Here is a 20463-nt window from a genome sequence, read left to right as displayed (position 1 = left end):
CTACATTTAGTATCTAATTTCTGACGCGTGTCCGAAACGGAAATGAAAGAATTAATGATAATTAGTAGTCACTAATATAGCAGTTAATTTGCTATACTTGAATCATTAAAATTGCTGAAATTGGTACTTTTAGCTTATTCTTTAAAAAATATCCCAGAAAAACGTGCCTGTGGACCATTGATTGTCTCACTTTTTTCACCCCTCATGAATTTGCATCCCTGTTTATGCCAGAAATGGTGTTACCTGTACTGAAACGGAAGTCTGTGCACACTCTCTGTGCACTTGAGTTCAGACACTCTGCTTTGCTGCTCTGCTGATCAGAGCTGAGCTTTGAGCTACCACGATCAGAACTATTTACACTTCCCTACTCTCCACTGCATTCATATTCTCTCTCCAAAACACACCACTCAGAGACTTAACATGCCACCGCCAATCTCCTGTGCACTTATGACTCTCAATCGAAATGACAGCTCAGGAGCCAAACTCTTCTGGAGAAATGAGGTGGTCATTATTCAGATTTGACTTGCTCGATCCAGGTGACGTGGACTGGGATGGGAAGGAAAAACAACCTAATAACAGAAAATTCTTTCTTTCGTACTAGGAGACTGAAATACTCCATCCGTCAGGCTTTTTTAACATCGCTCTGATTACAGTTTTTCTTACAATTGTTTCTTGCTTTTCTCAGTATCTTGTATACATTTTCAAAACTCTTCATACTATCAACACATCATCAGTGTCTGTAGACTGAACTGTGGATCATCTTGGCAATGCTTTGATATAAAATGCATTCAATGACCACATCTTTCAAAATTCGTGAAATCTTTTCTCTCCCAAAATCAACCATTAGATAAAATTCTTTTGAAGTATCTTCAAATTTTGCACACTTTTACATACAGTTCTCAAACCGGTTAAATGTATGTTCAAAACAGAAAAATAAACAGAATGAGACAGCAATAATTTCATTTTGAAGAATACTCAACATAAAAAAAGTAAAACAATTAATAAAATCTGATAAAACCAGATTTTTCTCTTAGCTCATGACCTATTCAGCTATTTTGCTTTATCGATGTTGACCATCTATATACTTTAAAAGGGGCCAACTTTGTAATGATTGTGCTACATGGCTGACAGAGCAGGTAGGTGAGGTAGGACAAGGAAGTGAAAGAAGAGTATGTATGCGAGGTACAAGACAATTGAGAGGAAGACACAAGGTCAGAGTTCTTCCCAAGGTGAATCATCAGAGAACACATTCGATGTGATGTAGATGAGAACTCGTGGCCTAATGCAGAAGACCGCATTGACTAGCACTACTAGTAATTACCCTTTTGAATTGAGTATTTAGCTTTTGCGTGTGTGTTTGTGTACCTAATCGCTTCAATATGCCTCTTTTTGGTCTTTTTTGAATAATCACATTTGTGTTTTATTCGTATAACTTTCACTGCAGTGCATCCTGCACATATTGTGTGCATGCTTGTAAATGTTTGTTAAAATCCAAGATGCTTGACAAAAAAAGCTTTACTGAAAAAGCTGTATCTTTATTGATCCTGCTCATGTCACACTGGTATCCCATGCATAAGTTTAGCTAGAATGTTCTTATAAATCAAAGCCATTTGATCAAGTTGTTTAATAGTAAATAATTGATGGGTATTTTTTTTTTTTTTTTTTTATGAGAGTGTTAGCCTGGCAGTATTTATATGGCCAGGATCCATCTCACTGTGTGGTCTTTGTCTGCCAGTGGGGGTGTTAGTTTTGCTTCAACAAGCTGAAATAGCATTTCCTCTTTTTTTCATAGGGATAAGAGAAAGCTTATGGCATTTCTTGAAACAATAGCTTTGAGGAAGATTAACCTCTAATCAAGCACAAAATGACATGCTGCTCGCATTTGAAGATTCAGGGTTCCCGACCCTGTGCCCCCACCCTCCTCCCCAAATTTCCTCTCTTTTATATTTGATCATAGTGCACAAAGTTGTAATTAGTTAAATAGGGCCTCTAAGAGTTGAGGTCTGTCTACAGATCTCGCTCCAGTGTGACGCCTCTGTGCGATTTGTCTGATTAAGTCTAGGGGCTCTACGGGAGGTTAATTGGATAAGTGTTAATCCTCACGCCGCGGAGATAGAGCGGAGGAAGTGGAGAGGGACTGGCACAAGCTACGAGTTGCCAAACATGTCAGAAAGATTAGAATCCGCTGCTGACCACTCATCTTGCTGGCCAGAGGATTAATATCAGCTTTGACTTGGACAGAGGCAGCACTTCAAAGGAGCTACTGGATTGCCTCAGTGCCTCGTATATAGAAAGGTGGCAGAATGGATAGAGGGCCAGTAAAGGTAAACTGATAAAGGCATAGAGAAGAGAAGCTTACCAGACAAGCGTGTGAGATGTAAACATCCTCTGCATGAGGAAGGATAAGAACAAGAGTAACAGAGCCAGCTGAAGATCCTCCAGAGATTAATGACCGTTTTGAACCCAAATGGAGATCCACTGATGCTGAACTAACTGGAAAAGAAGGGCCATTGTCAAAGACTAGCTTTTATAATGAGAGGAAGTCATTTAGGTGATATGCAAGTTTTTCTTTTTCCAAAATACCTCATTTGACACACAATTGCACATTAACCTTTATGAACAACTGCATACTGCACTGTAGACTGAAAGGAAACCCTCAATATAATTTTTTTAGACTCTCAAGCCACACTTAAAAATTTATGAATGTCTTTGCATTATGTTGCAAAATATCAAAACAACAAGTGACATTTATTCTAAAGAAACAGACCACAAACACACTTTTTTTTTTTTTAAAGCAAAAAAAAAAAAGGTTTGTTAAACCGAAACAGATTTTGTTAGATTTCATATAATAAAGCAATAGGTAGGGTACAAAGGGTCTAAAGGCACACCTTAAGGAAAATTTGCATTGTTCTGTTCCCAAAATATATCAAGATTGAATTTTATTTATTTATTTTTATTGAATATCGATGGAACAACATAATTTGTGTGAAAATAAATAATAACAGAAGGTTGTTTCGATTAAAATTCAGATATGGGGCAATAGTTATAATGCAAAATTTGTCAACTAATGCAAATAATTTTGAGACAGCAAGATGCTTTGAGTAACAAATTAAGATTATGCTTACTCAAAATAACTACTTTAGAAAAGGGTACACGATTTCCTGTTAATTTCAAACACATTTGGCATTTTATAACATCTCAGGTATTCTGTTAACAAATTAATCTCCATTGTGATTGGATCAGTCAATGTGACCCCACTTTGAACTTTTTTCAGAACATATGAAAATAAAAACAAATAAAATCAAAGGAGCCTTCTATACCTTGAGCCTTTAGCCCGGTTGTACCCTATATTGTTCCAAATTAAAACAAAATAACTTTGTGGAACATGGCCATAGTTAAATGATGACCTGTGGTCAACCTGTAGTCACTCTTCTAGGGCACCTGTGTGAACATGAGGGGAACTGACTTCATACATCCTCTAAAAATCATTTTAGGGCCAGTTGATTAAAAGCAATTGATAATGTGGTCTTGAATAAAGGTCAACAATTATTTGTTTTCTGATGCCACTGGGTTATTATTTTGTCTAAATAATGCAAAGCAATTCAATTAATATTTTTTAATGGGTGACTTTGGGCCCTATTTTAAGAGTGCTAAGTGCAGCGCTATGCCATAAGCCATAATCGCAAAGTCAATGGGCATGGCCATGAAGTTTTGGTATTTTCTTGCAATCATGCACTAAGTATAGGTGCAAGTGTGTTAATGGGCTAATAGGCTGGGACAATTTAATTCTTAGGTTCCTCTCTGGCACCGTCTGCGTCCTATTATAAAGTCTGCTCCCTATCAAGCACCAGCTATGTAAACAAAGACAGCACATTCATATGAAGTTGGTAGTGTAAATGGACTGTATGCAATGAATTAGAAGAATAAAAATATGGACTTATGTTCTTTTGTGCATTAACCTATCAACCCTGTTGAATATCAGGCATATTTCTATCACAGTTACCCGCTCCTTTTATATGCATGGAAAATGTGGCTCTCTTCAGAATTTGGATTTGCGCTCTGTTAAATTGTAGAGAATGTAAGTATTATTGATCATATTGATCAACTGACACACAAATCATGGCTAGTATTAACAGTGATTGTATCGGCACACACTTCACTTGTACTGGTCGATTTTGATTTTGAAAAATTGAATTCACTTATTGAAACAAAAAAATTAAACCAAAAAATTTTCTAAATTCAAATTACACTTCAAACGAATGGAAAATATAATCAGAATAATGAAGTGGCCAAAACAATCTTACCAAATCCAAACATTTTACTCTCTCCAACTTCTTCCACCAGCCCATTTTGCAGACTTAAAAATCACTCTACAACAACAGGTGGAAAAATACAAATTAGATCATAAATACAATTGTAAATATAAACATAACAATAATAAATGAAATAATAAACTATCTTTAGGTCATGGTTTAACACAAATCTCATAAATGTTTGTTTCATAAAACGGCTACAACCGTGATCGTCATGGACATAATTTGATGTTCCACATATTGTCAGAGTTTGGTCATGGACTTTATTACCACCTACTGGTGGAATTTCCAAAATTATAATGCAGGAACTGAGTTTAGACTTTGTGCTGAAAACAAATGTGCTTTTGAAACATCTTTGTGCAATTAACTATTGGTCAGGAAAATAGCATATTGCACTTTGTGGCACCTCATTAACATACAATACCCCCACAGTTTGTACGCATACACCAACAGATAGCACAGATACTCCCTCCCGCACCCGCTTACGCTATGCACTAGCACGATAATTGCACTTAGAATTTCCTCTCTAACAAAAATTGGATAAGACGCTTTGCGCACCCACGAAAAAAGAGCTCTTAAAGTGTGTTCAAAAGTATCCTTACTTTTTTGTCACTGCTTAGGCCATATGGTTGGTCTTTTAAAGGTGGAAAGAATAGAAAATATTGAATAGAAAAATTTATGCACACTGTTGTAACTTTCAAATCATGGTGTGCATCTTATTTGGATCCCTATGTGGTGAATCAATATAGACCTACCTTGAACACTAATTCGGCACTGACAAAGGTGTTGATCCAATAAACATTGGGACACTGATGACTCAACAACATGTGATACTATTACAATGTTGCGCATTAAAATGCACCTTGTTTTAATCAACTTCAACTAAAATGCAAGATTGTTGTATAGAAGAAACTATGTTGATGATAAAAAGTTCAGTGCTATTATGTAAATGAACAAATACAAGGGTGTATTTGTAATCTTCTAACAACTCTAACATTTAAACGTATGTAGGATTGTTTGCCTTTTCTTGCATGGATGAAAGATAATTACAAAGTTTCTTTTAAAGAGAAAATAAGTCTTCGACTTCATAAATTACACTTGTGCACATCCTCATATGACTTGATAGACTTAAGAAGACATGATGACATATCCATATAGGAACATAGCGAGAAAAGATGCTCAATGGTTTTTATGGTGCATTCTGTGAATTTTTAGGAAGTCTACATTTCAGATGAAGGACACACCCCGTTGGGCGAGACATGGCAAGATTGGCTCAACATGGACTGATTTGTGTCAGACAGTTTTAGCTTTGAGTTTTGATACTGCTTGTTTTCTTAGACTGGTTACCCACTTGAATCCAGCCGTGGCCTGTACATTTTAAGTCTAGGCCAACAGTGCAATTCATGCCATTAAGAAAACACAGTTTCACAATGAATAAGACACCGTATGCCTATAACACATTACGTGGCAGTCAACTAATAATACCAATTGACATTTTAAAAACACGTCCATGCATGAAAGCCAGAACCAAGGAGGTCTAATACCAAGTAAAAGTTCTCTAATAATATTTGCGATTTTAAATTTTGCTTTCAATAAATTTTGTTTCGTCAGGGTACATGGTTACTTTTCAAAACTTGATCCAACACTGAATGCTCAAGCAGCCTAATTTACACTTAGAAAACTCCTGATGCTGCTATAACAATGCAAAAAGCACTTACCAATTTACTTGAAGTGAAAATCAGTCCTCCTCTCCCGTTTAATTAATCAATCGCGCGATCATGCAGAACATCTCAGGTTTTTAAATCCATTAAGATCTCTTTCTCAATGGTGATGTGGCACTGACAGCCGACTCATCAGCAAGATCTCACGCTCTTCGCTTCAAATTACGTACATCACTTAAAGCGTGAGTGCGTCACTCAAAGCCAGGTAGAAGGCCTTGACTGGGACATATCCTAAAGACCACACCCACCAAGAACAATTAAATCAATCAGATTGGCTGGTGAATCTGACAATCTGACTTTAGATGACTGTTGATTGCAGTTTTGAGGGATTCTATGGAAATTCTGAAGGCCTGACAGGGTGGAGCTCAGACTCACGTGCTGCTTCGGGCTTTGGGCATGCGATTTGTGAAACAGTTGTCATACTTTGCTTGTAAGCATCAAGGAATAAATTCTGATTGGATACACTTTTTGTTTTTTGCTATTTGTTTGTAGATGTATTAGGAGTGGAAAGCGATTGAAAATACATAGTCAATGAGAATGAAAGGATGAAAAAATATTTATTTATTAGGTAGCAGAGAAGGCTTTGCTGGCCCTGAGAAATCGCTACTGCTGAAAGCAGGTCACCCGTGTGAGCTAGTGACCAGCTCATAACTCTCGGCATGATGCTGATAGCTTTTCCAGAAGAGCCTTTAAATTTCACTTCTCTCTCTGTGAGCTGTCCAGGAGCCTCAAGGGGAAAAGCTTTCATACATTAATCAAAGAAAAGTGCAAAAGCACAACGCAGTGACTCCACAGGATAACAAGCCACTTCTCAGTTTGGCACGGCTCTTTGAAACCTTGTTTAAAAGCCAGAGGCTTTTCGTATGCTTTGTTTCCTTGTAACGTAGGCCATGAAAACTCACTCTCCGGCCCCAACAAAGTGGAACCCATACGAACAAATAAAGAGTGGCTCTCTGATCTTACAAGGTCCAAAGTAGGAGTTGTTGTTTGCTATTTTAAAAGTAGAAAATAGAAAGGTTATTTATTTTGACGGCACATGAGTGCTACAGATGTGAGTTTGGAAGAAAGTGCCTGTGGCTTTTTGAACAACTCACGGACATGCCTCAAAGTTTATTTACGTTCGTAAAGTAGATGATGTGTGTCCAACTGATTTGTGAGAATAGCTGTTGATTGACAGTGCATGTGTAATAACTGTAGTATTACTGTGTGTAAGTAATCTTGTTACCGTGTGTATGTAATGACAAATTTGACTTTGTATCTTGCGTATTACAGTGATGACTGCCGTATGCCTTTGTGTATGTGTGCAGTGCACGCTAATGTACGTATGTGTATGCTTGTTTGTTTTATACTGACATTTAACAGTGTGTATTTTTTTGTGACATTGTCTCCAGGTCAACCCTGATGACAGGTGGAAATGGGGCGGGGCCAGCCGTGAACCCTTGGCTGGTTAATGAATCTGAGGAGACCAGAGGACTCGGCTTTGGAGAAATTAGACAACAACAGCAGCAGATTATCGAAGGTACACAACATAGTCCACATAGTTACTTGGAAGTTGTCACATGAGCCTGATTAGCTGTTTTTTGTGTGCTTTTGGCTAACATTGTTTCCAGCCCACAATCATCTGGCAACCTCTTTCTGCCGTACCGACAGAACTTACTTAGCAATTAATCACAAAGCTGTTCCGAAAATCATCTCCTTTCTGTTCAAGCCACTTCTAGAAACCCTTTTTTCACACCCTCATTTTGTGATTTGCTACTCATTTGAGAATAGCAACTCAAAGGAGTTTTGAGAAAAAGCAGGAGACGTTCTGTCTACCCAAATAAAACATTTAGCCTCAAGGTTACAGCTAAAGTACCTTGTGGCTCACTGTGACAGCTGTCTCAGTGCTGTCAAATGTGACATTGAATCAGACAGCATGTCATTTAAATTTCACACATGCCAGCACCCTACAGCTAATCGCTTCCTCTCTCCACAACGCTCATTTAGAAGGAATTTACGTACTTTTTTTTTCTGACCCTAATGAGATGAGCAAATAGCAGGTCCTTGAACATGTGATGATTTATAGAATGAAAATCACAGGAACATAAATATGAGCATGTTAAACCAGTGGTTGATAACTAATACCAAGAAGTAAACAAAAATGTCCTTGAAATCCAACATTTGAAATGTTATTTCGTCATGAACTCCATAGGCCCAACAATATGCAAAATTATTAACATGATATAGGCTAAAAAGGGAAAATTAATATGTTATTTTCTACAGGTCTCTAAAGGAATTTCAGTGGTTTCATGCTCCTTTTAAACATATAACATTTATGATATTTTTCATCCTTTTAACACCAAAAAAACAAATGATTCACCACACAAAATGCATTGTAGTCAGAACAAATTTATCTTTGTAGCAAGTTAACCCATATATAAGCGAGTCATTTTTGTATTTTTTATTTTAACCTTGGCTAGATTTGTGTATGGTTTTTGAATATTAGGGGATGTCAAGCAACTTGTTTATGTTGGCATCTACATAATTTGAAAGATGAAATCGCAGCAAAATACCAGGTTTTATTCGTCCCACAGCCTCTGACTTCAACAATAAAAGATATGGAAAGAGTTTTCTCCTCCCTTGTTGATAAGCCTATTTATTTAGCTATCTGTCAAATATTTAGCTTTATTTATTCTGCTGTCCTATACTAATCATAACTATATCATAACAGACATATAGTTCGCATCCCATTGAAACTACTGTTAAACCGGTATCTTTGGATAAATATGTGATCTTTTTTTTTTTTTTTTCTCAATTCTGTCTCACTGACTGTCTGTCTGTCTGACTGATGTCTTTCTCTCTCTTTAGCTCAAGATGCTGGCCTAGATGCTCTTGCTGCCGTCATTAGCAGACAAAAACACATGGGCCAGGAGATCGGCAATGAGCTAGATGAACAAAACGGTAAGAGAAAACTGCAGTAGCCTCTATGTGATGGCTCTGGCTGAACATTCAGGAGTTTTTCTGTGAATAACGTCTAATTTGTGGTCAGCTTGGTTTAACTTTGTCATGCCACTCTCCCTATACTACATATGATGTCATTAGCTCTAAAATGAGCTGCTTTTTGAGACCAGGGTTAAAATGGAAAATGTGGAACAGAATAGTTGGAAACCTACTCTCACCTGGTCTATCAAAGTTTTTAACCCATTCCTGATGCAACTTGTAAAACATATTTTCTAAACATGAGAGTGATATTTTTTTTTTCAAAAAAAATATCACATCCTTTTGAGACAGAATGTGAGGAACATGGAAGAATTCCACAGTGGAAGAAATTGTCTAGGTCAGTAATTACCAACCGGTGGTACGCGTATCCCAGGAGGTACGTAAGTAGGCTCCAGGGGGTATGTGAAAAGATTTGTATCTGGCTTTGTTTAACCTATAAAAGAAAAGGTATGACTTAAAATAAAAATAATAGGGTGTAAGGCTGTGTAAAAATATAGATTTTCCAATGAATCGCAATCTTCATTTGAATGATCTCGATATTGATACTTTTAAGAATGAGAGAGATTTTTAATATGCAGACTTTAGCAATGAGATCCTTTCACTGCGTGTTTAGTGTAAAAGGTTTGGTCTGATACTCCTTCCGTATAATTTGTGTCTCTTTTAATACTAACAAAGATGCCGTGTGACCCACTCTCGTTAATATACGCTCAACCCAAACAAAAACCTGAACTACTGGTATTCGTAAAGAATTGTAGCACTTTAATACTTGTAAATAGTACAAGAAATGCAGAGCGATATCGCCCAGCGATTACCAAAAGGATTGAAGACAGTGAAGCTCACATCATCCATTTTGTGTGAGATACTGAAGTCGAGTGGAGACAAGACCGAGAAGTGATTGATTTAACTTAAGTTCTGTAACATTTGTCTGGAACCACAAACATGGATATAATAAAAATAAAATTATGTGTGGAAAAGAGTGTCAGAAATTGTCGCCATTCTGTGTAAGTTTGATTCAAACATTGATAGTTCGTTCATCTTGTGATGCATTTAGCACTGCTGCAGTTTATATAAAATCGCTTACCCCTCAAAGCTCATTCTTATTGGCAAGTAAACTGATTCCTTTTCAGATTGGATGAAGTTGTCACAAAGGTGAGACAAAGAGACCCAAGAGCAGAGGAACAGTTCAGAGGATTTATTAACAATAATTTATAACTTCAGCAGATCCAGGTGAAGTGTGGAGATCCCGGCACCGACTGCAGTAGAAGGTGATGGGTGTGTTTGTCGATGAGTGCACGCTGACCGCGCAGTGAGCAGATCCTTAAGGAAGCCTTTGTGAAGAGTGTGTTCATAGGCGAGTGTAAGCGTTGTTGTAGTCAGGAGCAGATTTGTGAGGAATCCTCCGTTGAAGAGATGTTGATGAAGAGAACAGGCGTACAGCAAACTGGAAGGCAACCACACTCCTGACACTTGGGCAGAGATGGCCAACCAAAACAAATACATGAGACAGGACCAACTAGGCAAAGAGAGCGAGGTAAGTTACTTCAACACCAAACAACAATCTAGCAAAGAACAGGACACAACAAAGGCCTTAAATGGGCAGTGAATTAGTGGAGAGACGGGTGCTGCTAGCACGCTAATTAATGGTGTGATCAGCGTTCCCATGGGAACAATCGGTATTCCCATGGAAACACTGATCATGCATGCCGACAGTGCCAGAGACACTTGAGGGAGAGAAGTAACAAAACAAACAGAACAGACCGACGAACTCTCCGGAACCATAACAGTACCCCCCACCCCCCAGGGACGCCTCCTGGCATCCCCAGCAGAATTACCTTGCCGGAGGTGGAACTGATCTATGAGGGCGCGGTCCAGCATCTCTCCTCCATAACCCTCCCAGTCAACCAGGTACTGGAACCCTCTGCCCCTCCGCCTGACGCCGAGGAGGCGGGACCGGTGTGGTGAAATGCAAATTGGATCGTAAAACCAGTTGGAAACCATGGAAACATGAAAACGGGATGGATGCGTTTGAGGTAAAGAGGTAATTTGAGATGGACCGCCACCAGACTAATGACCTTGGCAATGGGAAATGGCCCGATAAACTTGAGTCTAAGCTGGGGGCTTAGATCGGTGCTGGTTCGCTGACCTCTTCACACGAGCGCCAATCCATATGACGGCTTCTCTGGTGGCTTTCCAAGTGCGCCAGCACCTCTGCATAAAGGCGTGAACGAATGGGACCTGGATGTCAGGCTCTTGAGCAGGGAACAGAGGGGGCTGGTAACCAAGGCTACACTGGAAGGGTGATAACCCCGTAGACAATGACTGCAAGGAGTTGTGGGCATACTCGACCCAGACTAAATAATCGCTCCAGGAAGACGGTTTATGGGAAGCCAACAGCGCAGGGTTTTCTCAAGTTCCTGATTCGCCTGCTCCGCTTGCCCATTTGTCTGGGGGTGGAACCCAGAGGACAAACTCACAGCAGCCCCCAGCTGTCGGCAGAATTCTGCCCAAAAACTTGACATTAATTGGGGGCCTCTGTCAGAAACCACATCGACCAGCAGGCCGTGAATGTGGAAGACATGGTTAATTACTGCCACCACTGGCTCCCTCGCTGTGAGTAATTTGTGGAGGGGAATGAAATGAGCCGCCTTCGAGAACTGGTCCACAACAGTCAAAACGAATGTGTTGCCATGGGAGGGGGGGAGACCAGTAACAAAATCCATGGCTATGTGTGACCAGGGTCTCGAAAGGACTGACAGTGGTCGGAGGAGCCTGCCCAGGGGGTTACTTGAGGTCTTATTAGTCACTCAAACGGAACAAGTAGCTACAAACTGGCGTAGTCCTGCACTAGCGATGGCCACCAGAATCACTGTCTATTGAGCGTCTGGGTGTGAGCCGCCCCTGGATGACAAGCGACGTTGGATGAGTGGCCCCATTGAAGGATGTGCATCCGAACTAATTGAAGAAAAAAAAAACAACCAATTTGCTGGACACGTAGCAGGAGACGTGGTGTTTCGTAGTGCAGCACGGACTTTAGCCTCCACATCCCAGGATACCGTGCCCACCACCCGAGTGGCGGGTAGAATGGTATCCAGTGGGATGGTAGAAGTCTTGATTTTGAAACATCGAGACAATGAATCGGGCTTGATGTTCTTAGATCACGGGCGATACGAAAGGACGAAGTTGAAATGGGTGAAAAATAGTGCCCAGCGAGCCTGTCTAGAGTTAAGACGTTTAGTGCTACGAATGTACTCTAGGTTCTTACCGGGGACTTTAATAAAGCCAGTTTAAAATCAGTCGCACCAAAATATCACCAGCACATTAGTTTCAACACACGAGGGGACCGGGTTTTGGACCATTGCTACTCTCCGTTCCGGGATGGCTACAAATCCCTCCCCCGCCCACCATTTGGCAAATCGGACCACTCTTCCATTCTGCTTCTGCCCGCTTACAGGCAGAAATTGAAACAGGAAGCACCCACCCTCAGAACGATCCAGTGCTGGTCGGACCAATCAGACTCTACGCTACAAGACTGTTTTGATCGCACGGACTGGGAGATGTTCCGGTCCGCCTCTGATGACGACATCGAGCTTTACACTGATAGCGTAATGTGTTTCATCAGAACGTGCGTAGAGGAAGTGATTCCGACCAGAACTGTGCGAATCTATCCGAATCAGAAGCCGTGGATCAATAGCGATGTTCGCGCGGCACTTAATGTGCGGACCTCCGCTTTTAATTCCGGGAACGCGGAGGAGCATAAACAAGCCAGTTATGCCCTCCGAAAAACTATCAAAACAGCAAAACGCCAGTACAGGAGCAAGATTGAAGGACAGTTTAACACCACCAACTCTAGAAGCATGTGGCAGGGAATTAACATCATCACGGACTTTAAAGGGAATAAAAACTCCGCCATGAACACTGCTGCCTCTCTACCGGATGAGCTAAATACTTTTTATGCTCGTTTCGAGGGAAATAACACCGCCCTCGCGGAGAGAGCTCTCACGGCCGAAGCTACAGAGGTTAGTTCACTCTCCGTCTCTGTAGCGGATGTAACCCGATCCTTCCGACAGGTGAATATCCGCAAAGCCGCGGGTCCAGACGGCATTCCGGGCCGCGTCATCAGAGCGTGCGCGAACCAGCTGGCTGGTGTTTTTACGGATATTTTCAACCTCTCCCTCTCTTTGTCTGTAGTCCCCACATGCTTTAAAACATCCACCATTGTGCCTGTTCCAAAACAATCGAAAATAACTTGTTTAAATGACTGGCGTCCTGTTGCTCTGACCCCCATCATCAGCAAATGTTTTGAGAGACTAATCAGAGATTACATCTGCTCTGTATTACCACTCAATCTTGACCCGCTGCAGTTTGCATACCGCAACAACCGTTCCACTGATGATGCCATTGCATCTACAATACACACTGCTCTCTCCCACCTGGAAAAAAAGAACACTTATGTGAGAATGTTGTTTGTAGACTACAGCTCAGCATTCAACACCATAGTGCCCTCCAAGCTAGATGAGAAACTCCGGGCTCTGGGCTTAAACAGCTCGCTGTGCAGCTGGATCCTGGACTTCCTGTCAAGCAGACACCAGGTGGTTAGAATAGGCAGCAACATCTCCTCATCACTGACCCTCAACACTGGAGACCCGCAGGGCTGTGTTCTCAGCCCACTACTGTATTCCCTGTACACACATGACTGTGTGGCAACACATAACTCCAATGCCATCATTAAGTTTGCTGATGACACGACGGTGGTAGGTCTGATCACTGACAATGATGAAACAGCCTACAGAGAGGAGGTGCACACTCTGACACACTGGTGTCAGGAGCACAACCTCTCCCTCAATGTCAGTAAGACAAAGGAGCTTGTGGTGGACTTCAGAAGAAAAGACAGAGAACACAGTCCAATCACCATCAATGGAGCACCAGTGGAGAGAGTCAGCAGCTTCAAGTTCCTGGGTGTCCACATCACTGAGGAACTCACATGGTCCGTCCACACTGAAGTCGTTGTGAAGAAGGCTCATCAGCGCCTCTTCTTCCTGAGACGGCTGAGGAAGTTTGGAATGAACCGCCACATCCTCACACGGTTCTACACCTGCACTGTGGAGAGCATCCTGACTGGCTGTATCTCCGCCTGGTACGGCAATAGCACCGCCCACAACCGCAAAGCACTGCAAAGGGTGGTGCGAACTGCCAGACACATCATCGGAGGTGAGCTTCCCTCCCTCCAGGAAATATATACAAGGCGGTGTGTGAAAAAAGCTCGGAGGATCATCAGAGACTCCAGCCACCCGAGCCATGGGCTGTTCTCACTGCTACCATCAGGTAGGCAGTATCGCAGCATCAGGACCCGCACCAGCCGACTCCATGATAGCTTCTTCCCCCAAGCAATCAGACTTCTGAACTCTTGATCTCCCACGATCAAAATACATCAGCCCTGCACTTTATTACTCTTTTATCTCACACTGGACTGTCATAAATTATATTACTGTTATTATATTATGTCTCTCTTAACAACTGACTATCAACCGACAGCCTGAATGTCAATACAGTACAATACTGTACATTCTATATATATATATATATATATATATATACTTTTTTTATATATATTTTAATTTTTATTGAATAATGTGTATCTATATAGTATCTATATAGTAAAAAACAAAAAAACAAAAACAGCATATTGTATACTGTACAGTGTATGTTATTATTTGTATATTGTTGAGTGTAATTATGTGTATAACAGATGTTTAAATTGTGTTGTGTTAATTTGATGTTTTAAGTTGTGTAATTATGTATAACAGATGTTTAAATTGTGTTGTGTTAATTTGATGTTTTAAGTTGAGTTTAATTATGTATAACAGATGTTTAAATTGCGTTGTGTTAATTTGATGTTATTGTAAATTGGTATATGTCTCATCACTGTCACGACTGCTATGTTGATCGGAACTGCACCCAAGAATTTCACACACCATTGCACTTGTGTATATGGCTGTGTGACAATAAAGTGATTTGATTTGATTTATGATCAGTCCAGACCACAAAAGGTACCCCCGAACCCTCTAACAAATGACGCCAGCCGGACAGCCAGCAATTCTCTGTTACTGACGTCGTAGTTCTGTTCAGCTGGTGTCAAGCGGTGCGAAAAAAGGCACATGGATGCATCCTTCCGTCCGAGGAAGTGTGCTGTGACAGGACTGCTCCGACACTAACCTCTGACACATCCACCACAAACTGACATACAGGGTCGGGAGTTACCAAAATTGGCGTGGTAGAAAACTGCTTTTTTAATTTAGAAAACGTGGCCTCGGCCCATGAGGACCAACAAAAGTCAGTGCGGGTGGAGGTGAGATCCGTCAGAGGCATGGCGAGTAGGCTGTAATTACGAATAAACCTACGAGAGAAATTAGCAACCCCAGAAACCTCTGCAAAATCTTTGGAGAATCTGGGGTTGGCCAATCGGAGACGGCTCTGATCTTTGCAGGGTCCATGCACACGTCCTTGGTCGAAATGATGAACCCCAGGAATGGAACCAACTGTGCATGAAAGGTGCACTTCTCCGCCTTGACGGACAGCCAATTCTCTAGCAGTTGCTGAAGCATCTGCCTGATGTGCTGAACGTGGTCCTGGATATTCTGGGAGAGGATCAGAATATCATCTAAATAGACAAACACAAAACGGTCAACCATGTCTCTAAGTACATCATTCACCTGTGAACGGGGCTGGATGGTTGATGCGAGCCTCTGAGCATTCAGAAACGTGGGGAACTGCTGCAGCCAGTGAGGGCGCTTCCTGGGTGGAACCGGAATCGGGAGGCTGGCGGAGTTGTTGAACGTTAGAGGTGAGCTCAGTGAGCTGTGATGCCATCATCTCCAGAACCCGGTTAGAAGCGGAGATCTGATCCTGCTGACGTCACTGTAAGGCTCCCTGCTGAGACAGGGCGGAGCAAAGAGTAGATTCCTCTGCTGGGTCCATCCTGGCTTGATTACTCTGTCACAGAGGCGAGACAAAGACAGAGGAACAGTTCAAAGGATTTATTAACAATAAATTATAACTTCAGCAGATCTAGGTGAAGTGTGGAGGTCCCCGCACCAACTGCAGTAGAAGGTGATGGGTGTGTTTGTCGATGAGTGCGTGCCAACTCGTGAGGAATCCCTGTTGAAGAGATGCGGATGAAGGGAACAGGCATGCTGGAAAAAAGCAAACTGGAAGGCAACCACACTCCCGACACGCAGGCAGAGACGGGCAACTAAAACAAATACACAAGACAGGACCATCTTGACAGAGTGAGCGAAGTGAGTTACTTCAACACCAAACAGCAATCTAGCAAAGAACAGGACACAATGAAGGGCTTAAATGGTCAGTGAATTAGTGGAGAGACAGGTGCTGCTAGCACACTAATTAGTGGTGTGATCAGCGTTCCCATGGGAACAATCGCCATGGAAACACTGATCACATCTGCCGACAATGCCAGAGACATATGAGAAAGAGAAATAACAAAACAAACAGAACAGACCGACGAACTCACTGGAACTGTGACAGAAGTACCAGCAATTCTTGGCATTGTGAATGAGTTTGTGTCATACATTGATCATTAATTTTTTAATTATATGATGCATTGAACCCTGCTGCAGCTTATGTAAGAACAATCTATCCTACATAATCTTCATTTTTAGAGGCAAAACAACTGATTCCTTGTCAAATAAGAATGATATCTTTGTTTTACTGACAATATATCTCATCTGTTATCAGATTTTTTAAAGCAATGGCCAGTTGTAAAGCCAACTAAATAATGTTATAGCCATCAGCAGTAGGATCACTACTAGTAACACTGAATACACAGACTAGTGACATCAAAGTCTCTGACAATGTGAACGGAGCTTGAGCCACACATAAGGCGCGCTTTACTTAAACAAAAACACTGAAATCACTTATAAGCTCAGCCTTTTGCGGTTTAGTAAACACGATATCACGATTTTAGTTTTAATGTAATTAATTGTGCTGCCTTCATGGATATCATACCGATGTCTCGGGCATCAAAATATTGAGTTTTTAAAGCATTTTATATGGTTTCCCCTTTGTAAATGCGTAATACAGGAAGCACCGGGAAAGAGACACAGCTTGTCAGCGCGAGGGAGCCGATACCCTCTTGAAACCGCGGAAGTGAATCTGCACTGCGCAATCGAAAATTTAATTTTCGACAGAGGTTTATTGACAATGATATATTAATCTAAATGCTTAAAAATGCTTAAAATAATGTAGAAAAATGCTATGGGGGAATATTTGTTTTTCCTCCTGATTAAGCCAAATGTAATGTCTGATTTCAACAGAAAATTTAAGTATGGCCTACATTATTAAACTGAATAAGCATTACTACCATTAAATTTTTTTCTAATTGCTCATATGGCCTGGTTTCATTTTTGTTGTTGTTGATGAATAAACTAGTCATAACTGGCAACTTCATCTTCATCAGGGATAGTACAATATTAATGATAAGGTTAAATTATATTTAGTCTTTGATACACTTATTTGGTTTTGTGTCGATAAAGTTGTACCTGAGCCTACTGATGGTGCTGTGGGGGTACTTGTGTATAAAAAAGTTTGAGAAACACTGGTCTAGGACACATGAAGAGACTGAGCTCAAATTAGTAGCCTGTGACCTCATCTAAAGGTCACAGCTGCTTTTACCTTTTCCCACAGTGTTCTTCAGTCTGTCTGACCCAGCCAGTAAGGTGAGAGTGGGGGAAAACAGATAGAGATACATATTTATACATTTTTTAACTGGAATATTTTGTCCACTGAGCTCATTTTGCTGAAATAAAATCCTTTCTCAGAATAATCAGCCACATTAGCTAAGTTTCCATCCAAGTTGTGAATTTAATATAAAACCATAATATCAGAAAAGCAACGTGTGACTAAGGCCACGTTTCAATCCCATGTGTTCAAAAGAACAAAATTGTCACTTCCGGAGAAATTGTAGCCTCTGTGACTCTTTTGTTAATAAATACTCACGGTTTAGAGCACAAACACAAAACACTCTAGAAGAACTTGTCTCATGTCTGAGAGTGACAGCGCATCACACAGTTGTCCACAATTGTATGGAAAAACACATTGTTCAAGCTCCTGTTTTCCATTCCCAAGATGGTGATTTGTACTGCCAAGCTCCAGAAAGGACAAAAAAACACAATTGAAGTAGAGTAGTCCATACAACACATGTTCTATATTCAAAGTCTAAAGTTGCCGGTGTTTCATTTGAACACAAGCGCAAATGCAATTTGGAAACTTTCATAATCTTCTCAAAGTATCATTATCAACGACTAGCAGCTATAATATTCTTCAGTTGTCTGTTCCTCTCACAAAGCTATCTTAATGCTTCAGAAAACTTGGTGTGTCCTATGGAATAATTTAAAAAAAAAATACTTTTATGGTGCATTTTTGTCCTTTTTGGGAGCACTTTGGATGTATAAAATCACCATCAGCATTCTTGTATAGAAAACAGAAGCGTGGACATCCGACCTAGCATCATTTTGTTTCACGGGAGAAAGGTGGTATATCCAATGAGATGAATATATCGATAACACACTGAAGCCGATGTCTTCTTGAGTTGTTACCTAGTTACAGTGGTAAACAGCTGCTGCTTGTGTTGATGACACAATCGGACTGCGGTTCAGACCCAAATAATATGATGTGAATAGAGATCAGCGGGCCAGGGGGAGGTGGTTGAAAACTCTGGTTCAGACCAAGCAATCAAACCAAGTGTGAAATCACCCCTTAATCATTGCAGGGCTATGGAGCAATCCCCTGGAGCAACCTGATGTTAAGAGACTTGCTCAAGGGCACAATGGTGATGGCTCATGATTCATTCCCATATCTAAAGGAACCAGCCTGGTTTCTTTGGTCGGAATTATTTTGTGTGGGAATCGACAACTGACATGCCACAAATGCTGTCGATGAACTTCTCTTGAACCTGGAACATTCCTTTAACCTGTATCCACTAGTCCACACTGCCCTGAGGTCTTTTTAAGGTCAGGGGATGAAAGACTAGGATACCATGTTGTGTTATTGCTGGAACAATTAGGGGTTTAGGCCTTTCCATTAGTGTACAGCAGTGGAGGAAAAGCGCCATCAGGACATTCAGATAAGTGAACCAACAACCCACGGGTTGATGTCACGGAAGACACTGATTCACTACCTTACGTGCAAACATCCACACGCACCTAATGGATAATTATTTCAGTTGAAGTTTCAGTTCACTCTGTTCGTGCGGAGCTTGTGTCTAAAAAAAGAAGTACTGATGCAAGTTCACCTCCTCCCTGTTGCTTTTCTTGGCATGGTGAAGGTTGCCAACAATACTTTTTTCAGGGGGCAGCATAATGACTATGGACCACTGCCAATGTCACTACTCTATTCCTCTGTCTGCTTCAGCAGTTGGCTCCATGAAAACTTCAGACAGTTCAAATGTTTCAAATGTCTAGAGATGAGAACTGCAGTTAGCAAAAGAGTGTGGCTAGAAAAATAATGGAGCTATTTTGTAAGCGTGTCCAGAGTTTAATTATATAATAAGCATTTTTTTTTCTTCATTTTGTGAAGCCTAAACAAATCACAGGTTCTTCATTATAGTGACCTTTTAGTGTAGACTAATGCTGGGAATTGCAGGCACTTGGCTGCTTCTCTCTGTCTCTGACCCATCTTGGCCTATACAGGGCTCAAGTTGATTGATTTAGTCTGCTTCTTTCCTCCACCCAACTAAACATCGGGGAGAGAAAGAATAATTTGAATAGGACCTCAATTTTTCTCCCCTTTCTTTTTAAAGTGAGCAGCGTTAGTGTTTCCTACAACAGGACCCTGGATCAGGCATTTAGAGAGCCATAACTGAGATGCATGGTCTCTCTGTTTCAAAGGCTTATGTTTGAGAGCTGATAGAGCTGTGGTGCTGTTCTACTGTGCTGTCCCACAAAGCTCTCCTGGATTTTAGCTGTAAGAGTCTTTCTCTTGCAGATATAATGCCTCTCCCATGTGCGTATTAGAATTCAGCTCACCTGTGGAAACCAGCCCACAGAAGAGCTGTCACAGGACGGCTTAAACAGGCTCCTTTGTCTCAAGGCACAGAAAGAGAGAGCGAGAGAGAAAATTCAGTGGAAAGGATTCCTTCCAAAATGCTGTAAAATTGTGCTCCTGATGCATGTTATATTCAGACAGTTTACACAGCACATATGTAGCTCCTTCAGGAAGTATTCATGCATTTTTGTTGATACATTTTAACCCATTGAAATTCTTTTCAGTTACACAATGAATTCAACACATTCATGACTAAAAAAAATCATTCAAGTCTTGGCTTTTACTGAGTCTTGGGTATTTCTCTATGGGCTTTGTACATCGTGGAATTTTAAACTCTACAAAATTAGCATTTATACAATGTAATTTTCTGGTCATGGATATTTTTTCTTTAT

General features: G+C 40.8%; 1 protein-coding gene across 4 annotated transcripts in view; it reads left to right on the top strand.

Annotated features, from left to right (window-relative positions):
• Window positions 1–20463, top strand: part of LOC127446598 (syntaxin-8-like) — a 144858-nt gene that overhangs the window by 6900 nt on the left and 117495 nt on the right. For all 4 annotated transcript variants that reach the window (XM_051707645.1, XM_051707646.1, XM_051707647.1 and 1 more), the window contains exons 5-6: window positions 7426–7553; window positions 8882–8974. In XM_051707645.1, coding sequence (XP_051563605.1) covers window positions 7426–7553; window positions 8882–8974 — 221 coding nt within the window. The remainder of the gene's footprint in view (window positions 1–7425; window positions 7554–8881; window positions 8975–20463) is intronic.

This window comes from Myxocyprinus asiaticus, chromosome 9, assembly GCF_019703515.2.
Source record: "Myxocyprinus asiaticus isolate MX2 ecotype Aquarium Trade chromosome 9, UBuf_Myxa_2, whole genome shotgun sequence".
Classification (NCBI taxonomy): Eukaryota; Metazoa; Chordata; class Actinopteri; order Cypriniformes; family Catostomidae; genus Myxocyprinus; species Myxocyprinus asiaticus.
This window is presented reverse-complemented; position numbering and strand designations above follow the sequence as displayed.